A 20,277-nucleotide genomic window follows, 5' to 3' on the forward strand; every position below is an offset into this window, starting at 1 on the left:
AAACCACTAAGTAATGGTAATTTGTATAGCAGTTACAGGAAACTAATACAGTATTTATTACACTTTCATTTATTTTTTCTTTTCTGTTCAAATATAAGCTCCATAAAGGTAAGGGCCTCCATATCCTTAGCATCTAGTGCAGTGCTTGGCATTTGTAAAATATAGGATAAGTCACTGCAAATTGAGTAGGCAGATATTACATACTCTGCATGCGATTTGATTTTTTAAAAGATTTTAATGTAAATGTGTATTTTATTGAAGTAAGGTGAATGATTCCATATCATTACTCAGCTTTTTTCCCCTGAGGCACAATCTGTTCTATGATTCTTCCCTAGGAGATGATGAAAGCAAACTTCTATTTTTAGCTTCCCAGACCTGAGGTGAAACTCTCAGCATGCCATCTACCTTTACCTTCTGAGCTGCCAGAGGCTCTGGTGCAGCACCAGCGGGGACAATAGAAGTAAGGGGCAGGGACAAGACATGAAGTGAGGACCCACACTGTGCGCGCTACTGCCATCTGCTGTCACTGCGCGGTCAGTCAAACGAGACATCAAGTCTTCCTGTCTTTAAGAACTCCCTTTGCTTTATGTAATAAATGTAGGCTGGAAGTTCATTTGCCCCTGGTCCTTACCAATACCTGGTATTTTAAGTTTTAGAATTTTCACCACTTTAGTGGTTTTGTTGTGGTAGTTCGATGTTATTTTTGCACTTTCATAATGGCTAAAGTTTTCATATTGTGTTTTTTAGTCATTTGAAAATCCTCTTTTGAAAGATGACTACTTAAGTCTTTTGTCCATTTTTCTATTGGGTTGTCTGTCTTTTCCACATTGATATAATGAGTTTTTTAATCTTGATGGTATTTTGTCAGATTTGATTTTAAACATTTCTCAAATTGAGGTTTGCCTTTTTATTATATCTTTTGATGAATAAAGTCCCTAATTTCAATATAAATTTATGTAAGTATAAATTTAATGTAAACTATAAAGTCCAACTTACCAATCTTTTCTTTAATGGTTTGTTTTCTTTTGGGTAGTGGCCTGCACCAAAGTCATGAATCTATTCTCCTATGTTAACGCCTAGAAGCTTTAGATATACCAACTACCTAAAGTTGATTTTTGAGTGTGATATAGGGGCAAAGATTCATTTTTTTTCCATCATGATGACCAGAACACTGTTAAAGTCACCCTTGTCATAAATCAAGTCAGTTAAATCTGTGGGTGTTTCTAGACATCATTCCACTAGTCATTTGTTTCTCCTTGGGCTACAACCATGTTTTTTTTTTTGTTATAATAATTATAATGCAAAATTAATTTTTAAATAAAAAATTTATTTAAAATTGCTTTGTGCTGCCCCTGGCACTCCAGCAATTTATCAGTGTCTTAATACTTGCTCCAGTAGAACTAAATTGGGTCTCTTTCAGAATTAAGTATTAATGAGACTCACTGCCACTATGACTAAATAGCTAACACTCCAGTAGCATTTACTTTGTATGAAGTACTCTTCTAAGCACTGTACAAACACAAACCCACTTAATCTTCCCATTAACTTTATGAAGTAGGTACTATTATTCCCTTTTACAGATGAAGAAATTTAGTCTGAGGGAGGTAAGTGACTTGTCCCAAATCACTCAGCTGGTAAGTAGTGGAGCCTGGACTTGAATACGGACTGTCTGCACCCATTCTGGGATCTTAACTGCTGCTCTGTGCAGCCCCTCACATAGCAGTTTATCTCCTTGTGAACCACAACATGCAGCCAGTAACAGAGGGCAAGTATGGGAGCACCCTTCCCCTTAGCCCATGCACCATCAATTATTCCAGAGCAATTACCTGTGGATGACTCCCTCTGGCCCCACTGTCCACTCACTCACTCTTTCAGGTATTGAAGAATTCATCAGGTAGACTCAGTAAATTTAGCTTAGTTAAACCCTCCATGTGCTGTGGCTTAATTTAAAAACCTAATGATAAGGCTCCTGTTTTCTTTTCCAACCTCATTTTCCTCCAAACCTCCATAAGAAGTGTTCTGTGTTCTCTTATGTGATGATCAGTAGAGAGTAGACACAAAAGACAACACTCATGAAGCTTATTATACTCACAGGTCCTAGAAACAGGAAGCACAGCACACAGGGCAGATAACACCACCCCACCCCACCCTGCACAGGGCCACATGGGGAAGCACCCGTGCTGGTCAAGAGGCCTAGGTCACAGCCTTCATTAGTTTCTGTAAGAAAGGCAAGCAGGGTAAAGTTTAAGACTCTAAGGTATAGGAAGGGTTCCTAGTTGCCTGGTACCTAGTTCCGGGATACTTAAGACAGAGGGATTTTTTCCTTCTGTTTGTAGAGGTCAGATAGACAAGGTGTGGCTCTGTACTGCTTAATTTGAATGTTCCTATTCTATTGAGCCCTTTGCTAGCTGTAAGAATTGGCTAATTGGCTAGTCCCAATTCTTCGTATCTCCCCAGCCAGAAAAAAAATTTAATATCAAAATATCGCAATATAGGAATATTAAAAATCACACTCATACTCAGTATTTAAATTACTTCTACTATCCCAACTGCCATTTGCTTCATGTCAGAGTACAAGCTGTTCCTTGCTTTGATTGCTCATCTTATCTTTAAATCTTAGATCAAAAACCATATTTCTCAGGTCAAAGCAATGATGCTCACAGATACAGTTAAGAGCTTTCCCCATATCACACCCTGATGGCTGTAGCATTGTTCAGATCACTGTAATTATTGGCTAATAAACTGTCCCTTCTACTAATGATAAGACCCTCTGAAGGGTGGGGTGTGGGAAGTGGTAAAAATATTTGAATGAATTATAAATGAATGAGGCAATGAAAGGAACTCTCCTCTCCAGAGACAGTATTCTACTTTCCTCCCTCTATTTTCTCATCTATTCCACGAGCCAGATCTACAACACAATGTGATGACAGCTCCTTCTTGCCTCCTTTCAGAGGCTTGTGACTACCAGAGCCGCTTCTTGGCAGGTTGGGGTAGTTGAAGTAGAAGGATGGTTCAGAATTTTCCTTTAATATCATGGAATTAATTTATTAGCAAGACAGAAAATATATACAGAGGCAGATATTTAAACTAAAAATTATAAAAATGTCAGTGTTCATAGTTTACTCACTGTGATGCCTGTCTTAATGAGTTAATCTGCAAGCAATAAGCAAACGTTATTCCCATTGTGGAGATGCAGAATGATGCTCAAGGGTACCAGATAACTTGTTTAAAGTCCCAAAGCCAGTGACAGGAGCAAAATTGAAATTCAAATCTAGGGCTTCTGTTACTAACCTGGGGCATTTTCCATTAAGTGATAATGTGCAACTTACATATGGCCCCTCAGCTTTTACTTAGAGAGAGATAAAAAGATACATGTTTTATGATTGCAAGCATTGAGTTAATGTTGTTTCTCAATCTAGAGAATGAGCAGTCTTTTCAAAAGACAGCTGTTAGGACAGTAATGCCAGTGAAATAAGTAAATAAAAACATCTCAACAGGGAGACTGATCTGTGGAATATTTTAACGGCCTATGCATTTGTAAGGAGGCTACAAAGCACATAGTAGCTTGTAAATGACTTCTAGGTGAACCTAGAGTTTGGTCCATTTTGAAATGATGAAGAGATTTTTTAAGTATTTCCAGGTAATCAGTAAAATTAGGAATATAAGACACAGAATACAATGACTTGGTGCTACAGCAACAGACAAAAGATAATGGATTTAGTGGAAAATTATACCTGTGATCATACAGTTTCAATTGTTACCATGTGAACAATGGAATCCACAGTATATTAAAATCTGAACACATCGCTAGGGATCTAACCAAAATAAAAAGTAATGTATAAAACTAGTTTAAAATGATTTTTAAAATGTTTTTTCTCTGTTCTAATTTATCAGCAGGTGAGTCAAGATATCCCTTTTTAAAAAAAAATTTCCATTTAAAAACATTCACACTAACATGAACTTTTATGTGGAATGAGAGTTGAGTTTCTTTCATATGCTTCTGAGTGGGTGGTTAAAAAAAAAACCCGTGCTGGCACATTTAATTATGTCTTAGGCTTTCATAAAGGCATTCCTGTACTGTGACCTGTAAGAAACTGAAGTTTCAAACACTTATTAGCCCTCCCTCTTTCCCCTCAGTCATCCTCAAGATTTAGGGAAAAGCAAGATTTGATTTTGGCATTGGCTTATATTCCTAAATGCTATTTCATGAAATATATAATAACACCAAATATTTTATTCTTTATTTACAGTTCAGAAATATAGACATATTTTACACATATTACACATAAGTTTTTACACAGCATTAAAAAGAAGGCAGTAAGAACTGTTAGTTTTGGGGTAAATGACACTAATTATACTTGAAATGCAAGGTGTCTTTCAAGCACCTTATATACAATGAAAAGGATCATTAAAGAACATACTGAAGAAAAAAATCACATCATGGAAAAGAGTCACATGGCTCAATATTTATTAATTATATTTTTAATTCTAATTTTTTTCTTCTTAAAAAAAAAAAAATCAACCCTAATGTATGAAGCCTGAAAGTTTCCTTAGGCAAAATCATCTTGTCAATATAACATGGTAATTTTACAGTTTATTTTGTTATTTACAATCTTTAAACTTTATAAAGGGCAAAACTTTGGGAGGGCTCTTAAAATGTTAACTGAAAATATGTATTAAAAAAACTGTATTGAGGGAAATGTCACACATTATAGCTTAAAAAGTATAAGTGACATTAGATTTGTAAATACACTCAATGGGCTGACCTAGTAATATAGACACACAAAGGAATTAAATTGTACCATTTCATGTGATGCTTACTAATCCAACAGTGAATTATCCACTACGAAACAGGGTAAGCAATTAAAAGGAGGCAAAATGAGTCGGTAATAATACATTTTAAAATTTCTAAGTAAATTTGAAAATATTTTTCAACATTTTAAACTATAAAATATTTAAAATAAGATACTGAACTAAAATCTAGGCTTCAACTTGGAATCAAATAATTTTGTAAAAATGATCTATAAATTACAAGGACATTTGTTCTGATTATCATAAAAAAGTGCTGAAAGCTGAAGTCAGGCTTTTGTTTTGCTTCATTGTTAATGCTTCTAAATTATGAGTTGGTAAGTAAAATACCATACATAATAAGAAAATATATTCCATTATATCACATTAAAGTCACAAAGTTATAAACCCACAAGTCATAAAAAAATAAATCTTTTGTATATTAAAAAACAAAAAAAATTTTGAAAAAATAATGCAAACTAACCTGCTAATCATGACATTTTCTTTTGCCATGATTATACGGCATCTTTTAAGTTACTCAACAAATTAAATCAGAAATCTTTGATCCACCAGTGTTTTAGAAGCCAAATTCTTCTGCCCTACTGTATTACGGATAAATCTAAAAATCTGGAAAAAAATTAAGCAATTCAGAATTAAAAGAAATTTATAAAAGGAAAATTATATATGCACTTCAATTAAAATATTTAAATTAAATATTTAAATGAAACAAGCTAATTATCTCAACTATTTACTTTCCTCTACCAGACATCTGAATGCCATGGTGATACACAGAATTACTTAAGTCTATTATCATCTTAAATAATATCAAAGTAGCATATGTTCCTATTAAGAATATATTTTGTTAATAATACAATTCCTCTGGCCTCCATGGTGCTGCTACGGCCTGAGTTCAGTCCCTGGCCAGGGAGCTAACCTACATATGGAGCAACAGACCTCTCACCCGCTGCTCCCCTCAGCAGTGTATTTCGCCTGTTCTGCTCCCCACTCTGTCTCTGGTGAATCCGCTCATCCCCCGCACCTCTGGTCTACACCCCAGTTCTTCTACACACACTCACACACACACACACAAATCCTCTCAAGTTTATAGAAATTCACCTTTAAATATTTGGCAAGGCAGCTTTCCTCCAGCTCTAAAAGCTACAGATTAGGGATAGAATTTGTTCGTAATTCTAATTTCTATCAGTGACTAATAAATTATCTTATTTAGTCATATACTTCCTCAATATAGTGGGGAATATTTGGGTAATATTAATAACAACACTTTAAAAACAAAGCTGTCATTTCTTGAAATCGCCATTTCAGCCTGCAAACCCATCTATGCAGATGCTTTTTGTCCACACCGGTGGGGAATGCATGAGTTACAAATTAAAGGGGCTGTCTGGTGGCTGAGCTCTGAGCTAGATGTCTAGGACTTGTCTTTTGTTGTGTTAACATCTGGTGCAGAGGGTGAACAGGACTGTTACTGACACTTCTGGCACTTAGGATATCAACAAATTAAGTGCCTTCCTACTACAGTCCTTTCACATTTGCTCAAACAACCTAGACCCTCCCCTGATGTATTTTCCTAATCTGAAGGAGAGTGTAGACTGAGGTTATTGAAATTTTACTTCCTTTTTGGTAGAGTTAATCATAGGACAAACCTTTACAAAGCCCCTGTTTGTAAAGGTTACTCTCTGCTACGAGAACATATATCTATTTCCAACAAGTCTTTTAAAAGAAACACAGACAAAAAATTTAAACTTACCTCTTGTTGGAGGTATGTAAGGCAGGCTGCTAAAATAAAACTCTGGCAAGCCAAATCCACAACACAGAAGAACAGCAGGTCAAAAATAAGAAGAGTGGCTTCATTTCCATAATACAGAACACTGCTGAAAGAATAACCTTCATCTATAAAAAAAATTATAAGATATAAGTTAGAAATTAAAAAATAGAATAAACCGGTGACAATTTCTGGTCATAAAATTTGGATGTTTAATAACAACAATATAAACTAGTTACTACTTATAATACTTCATGAATTACCAAAAAAATAAAGAGCATTAAAATTAGCTAATCTACAAGATAAGGAACTTTGCTTTTTAAAAGCAGTTTTAACACTTGCATCATGGGTTGGTAATTGCTAGCACTCTGAGTATACAGTTAATATAATACTTTTCAAAGACCAGGTAATATTCTTCCTCTATTTGTTTAGAAATTTAAAGGCTAAACTGAGTTTCAAAAGATTTTCTCAGATAAGGTAAGTTAAAAAACAAGATCTTCCACCTCTGTTCCAGCAATGAATGACCTCATGTGAGACTGAACGTATTGCACACCTTTACTGTCCCTTACAATTAATGCCTTATTGGACATCTCTTCCTAGATGTCCCAAAGATACCTCAAGACAACAACATAGGGCCTCCCCTGGAAGTGCAGCGGTTGAGCTCTGGGCTGCGAAGCTGCCTGCAGCCAATGCAGCGCTGGTTCGATCCCTGGCCGCTGGCGAGGGTCCCACATGGCGCGCAGACCTCTCCTGCCGCCCGCTGCTCCCCTCAGCAGTGTATTTCATCAATCTGCCTGTTCTGTTCCCTGCTCTTGCTCTGGTGAATTCTCTCACCCTCCTGCGCTACTGACTGTACCCAGTGTTTGTATAAATGAATAAATAAAATCTTAAAAAAAAAAAAAAAAAAAGGACAACACAGTCCAAAACCAAATTCTTTCTCTTCCCCTCACAACCTGTTCCTCCCAGGACGTAGGACCACCACTCACCACCTAATCAAACAAGCTAGAAACCTGGACAAGTTTGACCATTCTTTTTCTTCTACCTCTTTTTTTCCTTAACATCACTGGCAATCTCTTCTTTTTCTTTATCCACCATCACTACACCAGTGCAACCTGTGCCTGCAGAGAATTCTAGCCCAGCATCGTTCCAATCACCCATTCATGGACCTATCTTCCATTATTTACTCAACAAGATGCCCAAGGGAAGGACCACTGATCTGGGTACCCAAGGACTGGCACAACAGTGATGCTAAGTAATGTGTAGGCCAGGACATTGGTTATACTGGTTCTATTCTTATCAAGCCATACATGACACTATCATATTCAAAGTGATATATATATGTAATATACTATCTTTGTAATGCCAAAAAACCAGATTTAGGCACTATTCCTGTTGCAGATTATATGCAATTTTTTTTAAAGATTTATTTATTTATGCAAGAACTGGGGTACAGGCCAGAGGCATGGGAGGGTGAAAGGATTCACCAGAGACAGAGTGGGGAACAGAACAGGCAGAGTGATGAAACACACTGCTGAAGGGAGCAATGGGCGAGACAGGAGAAGTCTGCCGCGCCATGTGGGAATCTCCTTGGCCGACCAAGAATCCAACTGGTGCTGCAGAGGCTGCAGACAGCTTCACAGCACTGTGCTCAACCTGCTGCACCACCAGGGAGGCCCTATATGCAATTTTTAAGAATTTGGATAAAATGAAGGATTAAAGATTAATCACAAATATTATTCTTTATGTATTTCATAAATTTGCCAATGAACTAATAACATTCAGAAAAATAAGAATCCGTTATATTTGTTTTACCCTCTCTTCTACTTGCACCATTGAATTTGGAATTCAGTCTTTTTACTATCTTGTAGAATGATTATTCTTATAGAATGACTATCTCTTATGTTTTTCTTACTACATGATATAATAAAATGGAACAAAGAAAACTAATTTTGTGATGTTAACTAAATTACATTTCCTGTTTTTATGTGAAGTTATAACAAAAGAAAAGTAACAAGCTCTTCTTGTTCAAACTTTGCAAACAGCAATGAAGCTCAACAAAGGTATTTGAATGGTACCATTGTAAAAGATGCTTTTTTCCACTGGCTCCATAAATTCCATGCCCAGAATTCTTTCAAGAAGCAACTTATCTTTTATAAAGTAGTCCATTTCCTTATGAACCTAATATAAAAAGACAGTCATTTCAAAAATAGCAATGAAATGTTTCCTAAACTAATGTAAAATCAGGAGAGAAATGAAAATTGAACCGCATGCAAAGAAAATATGGTCTTTAAAAAGAGTGAATTTTCTACACCAAGGTTTTATAACCCGGTTTTATATCCTAAAATATTTAGTAATTTTTTAAATTTGAAATGCCCTTAATAAAAGTATTTAGAGCTAGATATAATGAAAATCAATTTATAACAAGCTTTTCAAGTGTACAACCATAGACTATTTCTACAGTGAATAGTACTATTATTTTGGTAACTGGCTAACAAAATTCTAGTGCAGACATGTTTTAAAGTAATCATTGTGCCAATAGACACATAAAGTTCCATCTTATTTTTATATAACTTGACTCTAGCCCTACCTCACAGTATTTACTTTGACAGCCAAAAAAAGGGGGGGAGTGGGTTTCCTAACTGACTTAATTCTCTGTCTTGGTTAATTTTTTTTAAATTGCATTTTGATTCTGTCTTAAATAGAATTGCTAACATACATACATGGTCGATGAAAGATCCAAGAAATTTATTCATAGTATGATACGCTTTTATACTCTGCTCAAAGGAACTTGCTGATGAACTCAACAGTCTAGCAGGGCCATTTTTCTAATGTCAAAAAGAGACAAGAATAAATTCAACATGTCTTACATTTGTGGTATTTAAATAACAGATATTGGCAATATATATCTGAACTGTACTTTATACAAACCCTTGTTAGCGTTTCATGAATTCTGTCATAGTGTTGTCTCATCTGGCTAGAAACTGCAATCTGAAAAGTCTGGCCATCTGTGTTGGGTACCAAACCTCTCTGGCTACACAAGTTTTCCTGAAAAGTTAAAGGATTTAAATTAGAATAAAGATTGTGAAAATGTGGTATATCTCAAAAAGAAAATACAGTTTTTAGCTAGTATCATATATTACCAGGTTTGGAAGTCAAGTGAAATTTTACTAAAACTGCATTTGAGATAAAGATTCCTTGTTACCCAAGGTTCCTACTTCCCTCTAGGTTTGACTAATTTCTGTTTTGGGATACTGTCTCGAAGGTTTTTATATACCTTTTATATAATATCACCTCATCTCCTCTGCCCTACTTAAAAACAAATTTCATATTAAGTTCGCTGTAACCTGAAATGCTCAGCATTTTTTATGAATCACTTTATCATTCTGTAAAGGATACCAAACATCTAGTTTTAGAATTTTTTTTTAAAGATTTATTTATTTATTTTTACAAGCACTGGGTACAGTCAAAAGAGCAGGAGGATGAGAGAATTCACCAGAGCGGAGAACAGAATAGGCAGACTGGCGAAGTACACTGCTGAGGGGAGCAGCGGGCGGCAGGAGAGGTCTGCGCGCCACGTGGGACCCTCGCCGGTGGTTGGGGATCAAACTGGCACTGCAGAGGCGGTGGGCAGCTTCACAACCCAGCGCTCAACCACTGTGCCACCGGGGAGGCCTTAGTTTTAGAATTAACTACAATTACAACTGCAAATGATCTCTTTGGTTTTCTAACATTTATATAATGCTTTCTGAATTAACAACAATAAAAATGTAATACATGAATGAAGAGTTAATGTTAAGGGCTAGAGACCCTTATGAGAGCTCCTTGACAGAACTTGAATCCTGACAATTATTAACATGTAAAATTTGCCCCCTTCTAGAAAATTTCCATTGATGTTTCCAAGTCAGTGCAAGTCCTCTTGCCTCTATTCTCTTGCCTTTATTTGCCTACTCCAGAGTTTCTTCTTTGTTTAAACTGAATTACAAACAATATAACATGTGGTTTTCCATGGACCTAATGGAAATACACATGTAGTGAATTTTTCTATCTAAAAAAGGGGAGGCAGAGATATTTCCCTGATCAAAAAAAGCACATGCTATTGCAGAGAATTTATAAAATATGGAGAAGTACCCAAAAAAGGGGGGCGGGGAATCACCTATAATCTCAACACACAAAGACACAGGCATTTTATTCCCAGTTTTGTCTAGGATATTCCAAGATGGCATAAAATAGGATCATACCAATTTCTTTTTCACTTAACATTATATCCTGGGCAGCTCTCCATCTCATTTGATATTCTATAAAACATGATTTTTAATTTCTGCCTAAGTACTGGTTTAACCAATTTATTTAATAGTCTCTCATTTTTACATGTTTTTGCCCTTATTAAAAAAAAAAAAACCACCTGAGATAAAGATCTTGAAATGAATTAGCTATTCACTTTGCTAATTATTTCCTAGAGTTACATTCATAGAATAGTGAGTAAAAGATAATGAACTCTTAAAAAGCTCTTGCTAAGTGTTTTCTGGAAGATCTGTAAAATTTTATCTTGAGACCAATAGTTTTAGAGTCGCCTATTTTACTATGTTCTTGGGGTTATTAAGCATTATCTTTTAAAAAAGTTTGCTAATTTGAAGAAGGCAAAAATATTATTTTTTTATTCATTTCTTTATAAGTCAAACATTTTTAAGATCTGTAAGATTGTTGGGCATGTGAATATTCTATACTAATAAAATAAAATCAATCCTTTCTTGATGCTTTCTATTCTCTATGCTATAGAATGTCATCTCCCAAATGGAAATATTCTTTTCTAGGTTTTTTTTTTTTTTTAATTTTACATTACACTTTCAACCAGTGTGATTTCTAATAGTTAACCAACTGATCTAGTTTAATGGATTTAATAAATCATTCTCCTTAGAGGATACAATTTTTATGTATTAAAATTCTTATAAGATGAAGGCATAGTACCTTAATGAACCCTCTTAAATTATATTTTTCTTTCAAGTTTTATTAGGGAAGTTTTCTAATGTATATAGTAGAGAGAAGGGTAAATCATTCATCATCCAACTTCAACAATTACCAACATGTCACCAATTTCTACCACCCTATGTACCAAAATCTATTCACCTAACTTTTTTCTTCTTCTTCTTCTTCTTCTTTTTTTTTTTTTTTTAAGATTTATTTATTTATGCATACAAGAACGGGGGTATAGGCCAGAGGTATGGGGGATGAGAGGCTTCACCAGAGGCAGAGGGGAACAGAGCAGGCAGATCAACTGAAATACACTGCTGAGGGGAGCAGCGGGCAAGTCAGGAGAGGTCTGCTGCACCATGTGGGCAGCTCTCTGGCTGGGGAGCCTACTCATGTTGTAGTGGCTGCGGTCAGCTTCATAGGTTGCATCTTAACTCCCCGTGCCACCAGGAAGGCCCCTAACTTTTTTTTCTTTTAAAGCAATCCCAGGTACCACGTTATTTCATTTGTAAATATTTCAGTATGTTTCTCTAATAGTCTTTCTAAAAACTATCATTTTTATACCTATCACATTAACCATTCTTTAATATTATTTAATATTTAGCCTACTTAATCTCCAAGATTTTCCCCATAGATTCTTTCTATAGTTTGTCTGACTTGGATCCAAGCAATGTCTACACAATGTATTTGATTATTTTGTTTCTTAAATATATTATATTACCTCAATTTCTGATTCCACTACTACCACCACTATCTCTCTTTTTCATTTTATACCACTGACTGATTGGATACACTGGGTGACCTGTCATATATTCAAGATCTGGCTAATCAGCTCCTGTGGTTTTATTCAATTTGTTCCTTATGCACTAAAATTTTAGTTTTGGCTAGCCTAGAGGTTTGACCATATTTGGGTTCAATTTTCTTAGGCGAGATTATATTTTGGGTGATGTTATGTTACTTCTATGACATCGTAACCGCAAGTTCATAATTTCAGTTTTCCTACTTTCTACTTGAAATAAGATTGAGCCAGTGTACAAATTATGTCAGCCCGATTCCTTACTATAGTAAATTTCCTGTCAAACTTCACTTAATTGTTTTAGCATCCACTGATGATTAAAGCCTATATATGTATTAATCCATTAGTCATTATATAAAATGATGAGCTAACTTAGAATTCCTTTTACTTTTTTCTATTAAGGAAGAACTTTTCCTCATGGTTTATTTGGTTACTCTGAACTAAAATTCATTTAGGAACTGCAGGATTTAATTTGGTTCTTTCTCTTTATCAATGTTCAGGGCAATGAGCTGGTATTCTAGAAACTTTCAAAAGTAATCAAAGAGGATTTCTTTAAAACATTATTACAAATCCTATATTAAGCAAAGGAAACCCATCTCTCAAAAATCAAAAAGATATAAAATAAATTCATACCGCTTCTCTTTTAAGATTCATATTCATTTCTTCCATATTAGTATCTGCATGCCCATGTACTGATCTACCATGAATATAGTACCCAAAGCATTTGTGGGATAACAGAAACACTGATATCTATAAAAACAGAAGAAAAAGGAGCCATTAGCAACTCATCTGTAAAACAACAAAATTAAGGTTTTCTTAAAATTGCTTCCTTTCTCTCAAACTAATGATGGTTGGGGATAATAAAGTGGTAAATGATAATGAAGTTATTTTGCAAAAGTGCATAGAAAAGAGATTGAAGATATTTTCCAAGAAAGGAAGACTTAGGGTTGATGTAAGAAAACTTTTCAGGGATTCTTGGCTGAGTGGTGGCATAAAAAATACATCATTAAGAAACTGAAAATAAAGAAGAAAAAAACTAAGGCAGTAAATATTAACTTGTAGCGCATTGTAACTATCTCTGGAATTAACCACCAGTAGAAAATTAGACTAAAAATCCAATTATACCAAATCACTTTCAAAACCTCTTTTAATGTGCATATGACCTTTAAAAAGGGAAAATAAGAGTTACAAGATAGTCAGGAAGTACTTACATTACTCATACAGCATAAATCAACAAATTGCCGAATTTTATCTTCTATAAATCTCTCATAAAACACAGCAAAGAACATGATCTGAAACATTAAGCCAAGTACACACTTATTAGCTTTCAGGATTTAATTTTCTTTTATAGCCACAGTGTAGAATCTTAAGAAAAAAAAGTTGCAACTAAGAACACAGTGACCTCTAATGGTTCCCATGGAATATAATTCTGCTGTCATTCCTTCTGTCAAAGGAAGATGATTTTGGAATTCTGTTAAGATTCATTGAGGGGCCTCCCCGGTGGCGCAGCGGTTGAGCGCTGGGTTGCGAAGCTGCCCGCGGCCTCTGCGACGCCGGTTCGATCCCTGGTTGCTCCCCGGCCACCGGAGGAGGGTCCCACATGGCGCGCAGACCTCTCCTGCCGCCCGCTGCTCCCCTCAGCAGTGTACTTCGGTCCTTCTGCCTGCTCTGCTCCCTGCTCTGGCTCTGGTGAATTCTCTCACCCTCCCACACCTCTGACTGTACCCAGTGCTTGTATAAATAAATAAATAAATAAACAAACAAATAAATAAATAAAACATGCCTCTAAAAAAAAAAAAAGATTCATTGAGGGATCCTACTTTGAGTTTTAAAACCTCTTTTGTGTCATTAAAACATGAAAGGATAAACATGGGGAGGAAAAAGAAGGTGACTTTAAACAATTAAAAATTTAGGATAAACTAGATTTATGTCTAATTCTACAGTTTTGGCCATCGCATACATCTCAAAGCCATACCTCTTTCAACCCTGGTCTTCCTTGACAGATAGCACATAAAAACATATCAAGTATTTTATTTCACCTACAGATAATGTGTTAAGTATTTAAAGATTGTGGTTTCATATGTTTTCTTAGATTTAATGACTATATTAATAAAGGGAAATCTTATAGACTTTTTTGGACATTCTTCAGAGAAAGACAACATTTCCTAACCAACCACTCTAAGGCTGTCCCCACAGATCCTGGTGTTCCCTATTCCTAACCTCCACTCCCCTCACCTCCATTTACTATTTCTCTGTGGATGCCCTTCACAGCAGCTGTCACAATTTGTCACTTGTTCTTATTACAGCATATCCCTCCTTTAGCACAGTGCATAATATATAAAATGTACTCAAATATGTAAATGAATAAATGAAGCAGGGGCCTCCCTGGTGGTGCAGGTGGTTGAGTGCAGCGCTGTGAAGCTGTCTGCAGCCTCTGCAGTGCTGGTTTGATCCCCGCCGGCCTCGGAGCAACCCACATGGTGAGCAGACCTCTCCTGTCTTGCCCGCTGTTCCCCTTAGCAGTGTATTTCAGTTAGTCTGCCTGTTCTGTTCCCCACTCTGTCTCTGGTGAATCCTCTCACCCTCACGCGCATCTGGCTTGTACCCCAGTTCTTGTATAAATAAAAAATTAATTAATTAATTAAAAAAATAAATGAAGCAATGGCAGCTCATTATTTAAAAGGCACTTCTTCCATCTAGTGGCCTAAAAACATTAATAAGATCAGTCTTTTTTTGGCCAACTATCAATATGATATTTTCTAATAAAAATAAAAGGAGGGAAAGCCAACTTAGCTTCGGGATCTCTTTCCTTTTTCCCCCTTTTTTATCTTGATTGAGGTAACAATGGTTCACAATACTATACATGATAGAGGGCAGCAAGTTCACACTTCCTCAGATGTGTATGTTACCACACCTCTCCCACCATCGAAGCAGCTATAGTCCTTTACCAGAGACCACTAGGTCAAGCCTTCCTCCGTGATCCCAGCCTCACGGTAACAGCAAAACACTTTAACTAAACACTCTGTAAAAATATTTTTTAAGCCCTTTTAAAAGAGTAACATTCAAATTTTCAAAATTGAAGAATACCACTTCAAAGTTGAAAAGGGTAGGTAAATAAAAGGAGTAAACAATAAATTCTAACATTATAAGAAACAACAAAAGGTTTTGTAAACAAACTTAATGGAACTATAACAGGTTGTTAAAGGAACCCTTAAAGGTACTTGAGGAATAAACACTAAAACTTTAGAATATTTCCATGGAGAGAAATACTCCTGGTCAGAATAAAAGCAAGAGAGAAAAACCAAGGAGTTCAGGTGGTGGTGCTGGAGATCGCCAGCTGCTGCTCCAACAATCCTTTCTCCTAGTACAGACCCCTCCTTTGAGTGGGCACAAGGCTGTTCAGATAAAAGATGTCAGGAAGAGGGATCAGAGGGAGGGAGGGAGGAGCACAGGGGACTGAGGTGATGGTGCACGGGTGCATTGGGGAAGGAAACTGTATGGGGACTACACCTGAGGGGGTGGGGGGAAGCAAATAGTTTAAAAATGAGCAATGACGTAAAAAAATAATATAAAAAATAAAAAAATAAAATGTGATATTGGTCGCATAATAAAAAAATAAAAATAAATGAAAAAAAAAAAAGATGTCATTACTGCGAGGTGTGGCCATGCGGCTAAGTTCCAGCACCTCTTCAAGAAGTGCTCTTCTTCGAGAGCTTTTTCAGCCATTATGGAGCAGGAGGAGACCTGAGCATGGGAGTACAGAGTGGCAGAGCAGAACAGGCTTCTGGGTCATGACAGCCCTGCATTGCTGACCTTTGTTTTACTATCTCATAGAAGTAATAAAGGTCACTTTTATTTGGCCACTGCTATTTTGGTTGTTGTACACAATCAAATTACGAAAGGCTGTAGGCATGCTATTCCTTTAAATTCTCTACATCCAGATGAATATGACCCATTCACAAAAACTTACACTGGCAAATGTAGAAAATCCTCTGACTGTTATATTGATGACAAACTATCAAACCCCATACTCTGTTGATTCTATCTTATTTCATATTCTAATTTTTGCCTTTCTTTTCTGATTATCAAACTATCTCTCATTACTCCATTCCTATAGTTTTAAGTTTGAACAAGTCTCACTAATTAAAATAAAACGTAAATGTAAATAGTCTAAATTCAGGTTACAGAAATGCCACCTGGTTCCAATTCTATAGGAATTTGGGGATTTTAATAATCAAAGTTCTATTAGAATAGTTTTTAACCCAGTATTTCTAGAGGTTCCATCTTCATTTGTTGACTTGAAAGTTAAAGGGATTTTTAATCAAACAAAAAGTCTCTGCATTGATAGGAGTGTTTGGAAACAAGAAAAAAAAAGTGCAGATATTAGAATTAAGTGCTTTGGCTGCTTCTTTCTTTTCTCCCTTTCATTTCTTTTTTTCCCTTAAGTTTTAACATACAAAGGAACAGTATATACAGATGTCAAAATACAAAAAAAAAAAAAAAAGATGATATGGGAAGTAAGCACAGAAAGGAGCCTCCACTGCAGTCATAGGACCTGACACTAAGTAGATTTAAGTTTCAGTTATTTCAATAAATACTTCTAAAAAAATTTCACAAGGGGTACTTGCAATCTGAGTGAGTTTAACAGTATCTAAATAAATATAAACAGAAGAAGAAAAGAATATTAAGGGTAGCTTAGCTATCCCTGCAGTTGTGTTTGTGGGTGCATGCACGTGCACCCATGTGCACGCGTGCATATGTGTGTAAGAAGCCCATTATATGACTAGAAAGCTAAAGCCCATTATATGACTAGAAAGCTGTTTTATGTTACCTGAAAGTCCCTTTAGAGTCCCACTATTTATAAGATAAACTCTGAAATCAAATTGCCTGGGTTCAAGTTCCAGTTCTGCGAATCACTAATTACATGAGTTTAGGTAATTATTTAATATTTCTGTCCCTCAGGATCCTTATCTGTAAAATGAGTATACTAGTAGAACTTAATTTTGAGGGCTACTATAAAAATTAAGTTAGTATGTGAAATGCAATTAATAAATACAGTGTATGGTTTATAAGACTATATAAGACTATATAAGAATTAGTTATTGTTCTTGTCAGCTTTTTTCTGCAACAGAGATCAGGATGTGGTCAGCATTTGAGGACAATAAGTTGTAAACAGTTATAGATATCAAGAAGCAATGCTGTTTAAAAGTAAAATCTCTTGTTACCTGTATAATTCCAATGCCTAACCAAAGAGCAGCAGACACTGCATATCTTAGGATGCGGCTATATGGAGCTAGATAGCTTGCTGGGCTTCTGGAAAGACTGCCAGATGAGTCCATTAATGCTAAGTTCTTGAAACCCACAACCTGGAGTAAAAGGAAAATGGTAACTTAAACAGACAGGCATAAAGAAAAGTCTTAAAACAAACAAATGAACCCTCCTCTAGTCTGAAAATGAGACACTCTTCCCTCCTCTTCATCTTGAAAAAACTAAAATATTCAAGTGTGTACAAACAGTAGAAAAATCTAAATAAAAATAATTGTTTTTAATTCACTTGAATATTTGACCGAAGCAGAAGAATGACTCGTGTTGTTTTCAGGTAACATGAAGCTGCAGAAGGAACTGATGACTTTTAAGCCATATTATGTTTTTAAAGTTAATTTGCACACATACATTTGCATCTGTTTTGTCCAATGTAGAATTTTAAATTATTTAAGGAGGAATAAACAAATGAAAAATTTTAATAAGGTGATTTCTTATATGCAGATACTTGATTTTACAATGTGTAATAGCTGATACACCTCTGCACATTTAACTTGGATTCTTAAGCTTTAGATTCTTATAAAAGCCCATGATGATTTTGTAAAAAAAAATAATAATAATTGTTTTTAGTTACAAAGTGTTTAGTTAGATCATATGTATTCCGTTCAATATGACAACTACAAGCTTATGGTTGTATGCACTAACAAAGCTCAAAAATATGTCAAAAGAATGAAATTTTCTTTAGTAAACTACCAACGAGCAATCAGTATTCCTTCTGTTTTTAACATAAGCCAGGAATTATGCAAAACATGTTTTTATACTTGACTTTCAAAATGTCTTCTGAGGAAGATACCTTCTTTGATAAAAGGATGTCATGATTAAGTTTGGTGTGACTAGCACAATCACCTCCACGCCTTCCACCCTTCCAGAATAAATTCTGACAAGTTTTATAGTAAAGAAAATCTACATGACTTTATTGAATGCAGTATTTTCCAAATTTTCTGACTTGACTATAGAACTTTTTTCGTGTAATACATTTTAAGGCTCTATAAAACATTCTCTAGCAAACACTAAATGAATTATTCAAATATTGTTCCTATGTCCTAAGGCTCTAAAATATTATTTATATGCCTAAGAGTTAATAATTCATGTGTAACTTATTTAAGCAGTTAATTCCTGAGAACACATGATTCATATAAAAGTTTCCGCAGTTCTGTCTCATATTCAGTACTAAACACTTCCTCTTTAATAATTTCAACTAGATCCATGAAATATCTGTAAAGTGATCATAAGCATGTACCCAGAGTCTTGTTCAGTTGTAGCCCCAGCTCTTGGCATAAAACAGAGCCCAGAGTGGTGTTCAATGATAATTTGTTGGAAAATTTTCACATTTTAATAGTGGCTTTAAAATAGGAGTGAGAATACGAATGATAGAGGGAGGAGACTTTTTAAAAAAAAAAGGATTCCTGGAGTCATTTCAGAGCTAATAAATCAAACAAAATCTCTAGGGATAAGGTAAGGCATAGGTGTTTTGCACGTTTCCCAAGGGATTGCTACAAACCAGTGGTTTAAAAGCTACCCCTCATCTACAGTCCTACAATTCAAAGAGACAGAAAACAGAAAGATGGTTGCCAGGGGCTAGGGTTGCAGGGGAGTGGGAATTATTTAATGGATGCAGATTTTGGTTTTATAAAATAGAGTTCTAAAGACTAGTTAACAATGTGAATGTATTTAATACTACTGAACAGTATACTGAAAAATGGGTAAAATGGTAAATTTCATGATATGTGTAGTTTATCAGTTTTTAAAAAGTCGTTCCTTTTTAGTGATTTGATCACATTACTTTACCTATGAAAACTTTTTCACTGACATGAAAAATTAGCTGGAATATTGAAATTAACATTTAGGCGGTACCGCAAAATTTCATACAATATGTCAAACAGTTCATACCTCCAAAAAGAAGAGGACAGTAAGTACTTGAAAGAGTGGATTAATTTTTCTCACAGTCTGAATTTCATTCCATTCATTTGCTACAAAATAAGTTCTCCATATGCTTACAGGAACAGTAGCACTTCGAACACCACCCTCACCTGGTCAGAGAGATAAAATGAGTAAAAGGATTTTACTTTATTTGCTCCCCAAGTGCAGCAAAATAATTTTGGTACAGTTGGGTATTTGAGTTACCTTCAACAGCTTTAAGAACCTTTCCTTTAGGACGTTCCCAATCGATAAAGAATATATCTATGGTAATTTGGGATATGAGTTTATTCAAAAATTGCAGAGCCTGAAAATGATAAACAAAACACCAAAAAATATCCACATTAGTCTGCTTGTGAAACCAAACAAGCATCTTGAATATGTAATTTTCACAAGTGACAAATGAAGTTACAATATTAGAAGTCATCAAATAACCTGGACTCACCAAATTCACAGAATTTTCATACACATGCTCATTTACCTTCCCTTCTTACATCTTTCTTTAAAATAGGGATACAAAAAAGGAGACAGGGGCCTCCCCGGTGGCGCAGCGGTTGAGCGCTGGGTTGCAAAGCTGCCCACAGCCTCTGCAGCGCCAGTTCGATCCCCGGCTGCTCCTCGGCCACCAGAGGAGGGTCCCACATGCGCGCAGACCTCTCCTGCCGCCCGCTGCTCCCCTCAGCAGTGTACTTTGGTCCTTCTGCCT

General features: G+C 35.6%; 1 protein-coding gene across 1 annotated transcript in view; it reads right to left on the minus strand.

Moving 5' to 3' along the window:
- Positions 1–3,897: 3,897 nt before the first annotated feature.
- Positions 3,898–20,277, minus strand: part of TMEM67 (transmembrane protein 67) — a 37,713-nt gene continuing 21,333 nt past the window's right edge. Inside the window, exons 19-28 of the mRNA XM_037504173.2 lie at positions 19,779–19,878; positions 19,545–19,684; positions 17,558–17,698; positions 13,544–13,624; positions 12,966–13,082; positions 9,497–9,613; positions 9,289–9,393; positions 8,644–8,746; positions 6,554–6,696; positions 3,898–5,415 (exon numbers count right to left, since the gene is read on the minus strand). Of these exons, the coding sequence (XP_037360070.1) occupies positions 5,335–5,415; positions 6,554–6,696; positions 8,644–8,746; positions 9,289–9,393; positions 9,497–9,613; positions 12,966–13,082; positions 13,544–13,624; positions 17,558–17,698; positions 19,545–19,684; positions 19,779–19,878 (1,128 nt within the window). The 3' untranslated portion in view covers positions 3,898–5,334. The remainder of the gene's footprint in view (positions 5,416–6,553; positions 6,697–8,643; positions 8,747–9,288; positions 9,394–9,496; positions 9,614–12,965; positions 13,083–13,543; positions 13,625–17,557; positions 17,699–19,544; positions 19,685–19,778; positions 19,879–20,277) is intronic.

This window comes from Talpa occidentalis, unplaced genomic scaffold (genome assembly GCF_014898055.3).
Source record: "Talpa occidentalis isolate TD23 unplaced genomic scaffold, MPIMG_talOcc4v2.1, whole genome shotgun sequence".
Taxonomy (NCBI): domain Eukaryota; kingdom Metazoa; phylum Chordata; class Mammalia; order Eulipotyphla; family Talpidae; genus Talpa; species Talpa occidentalis.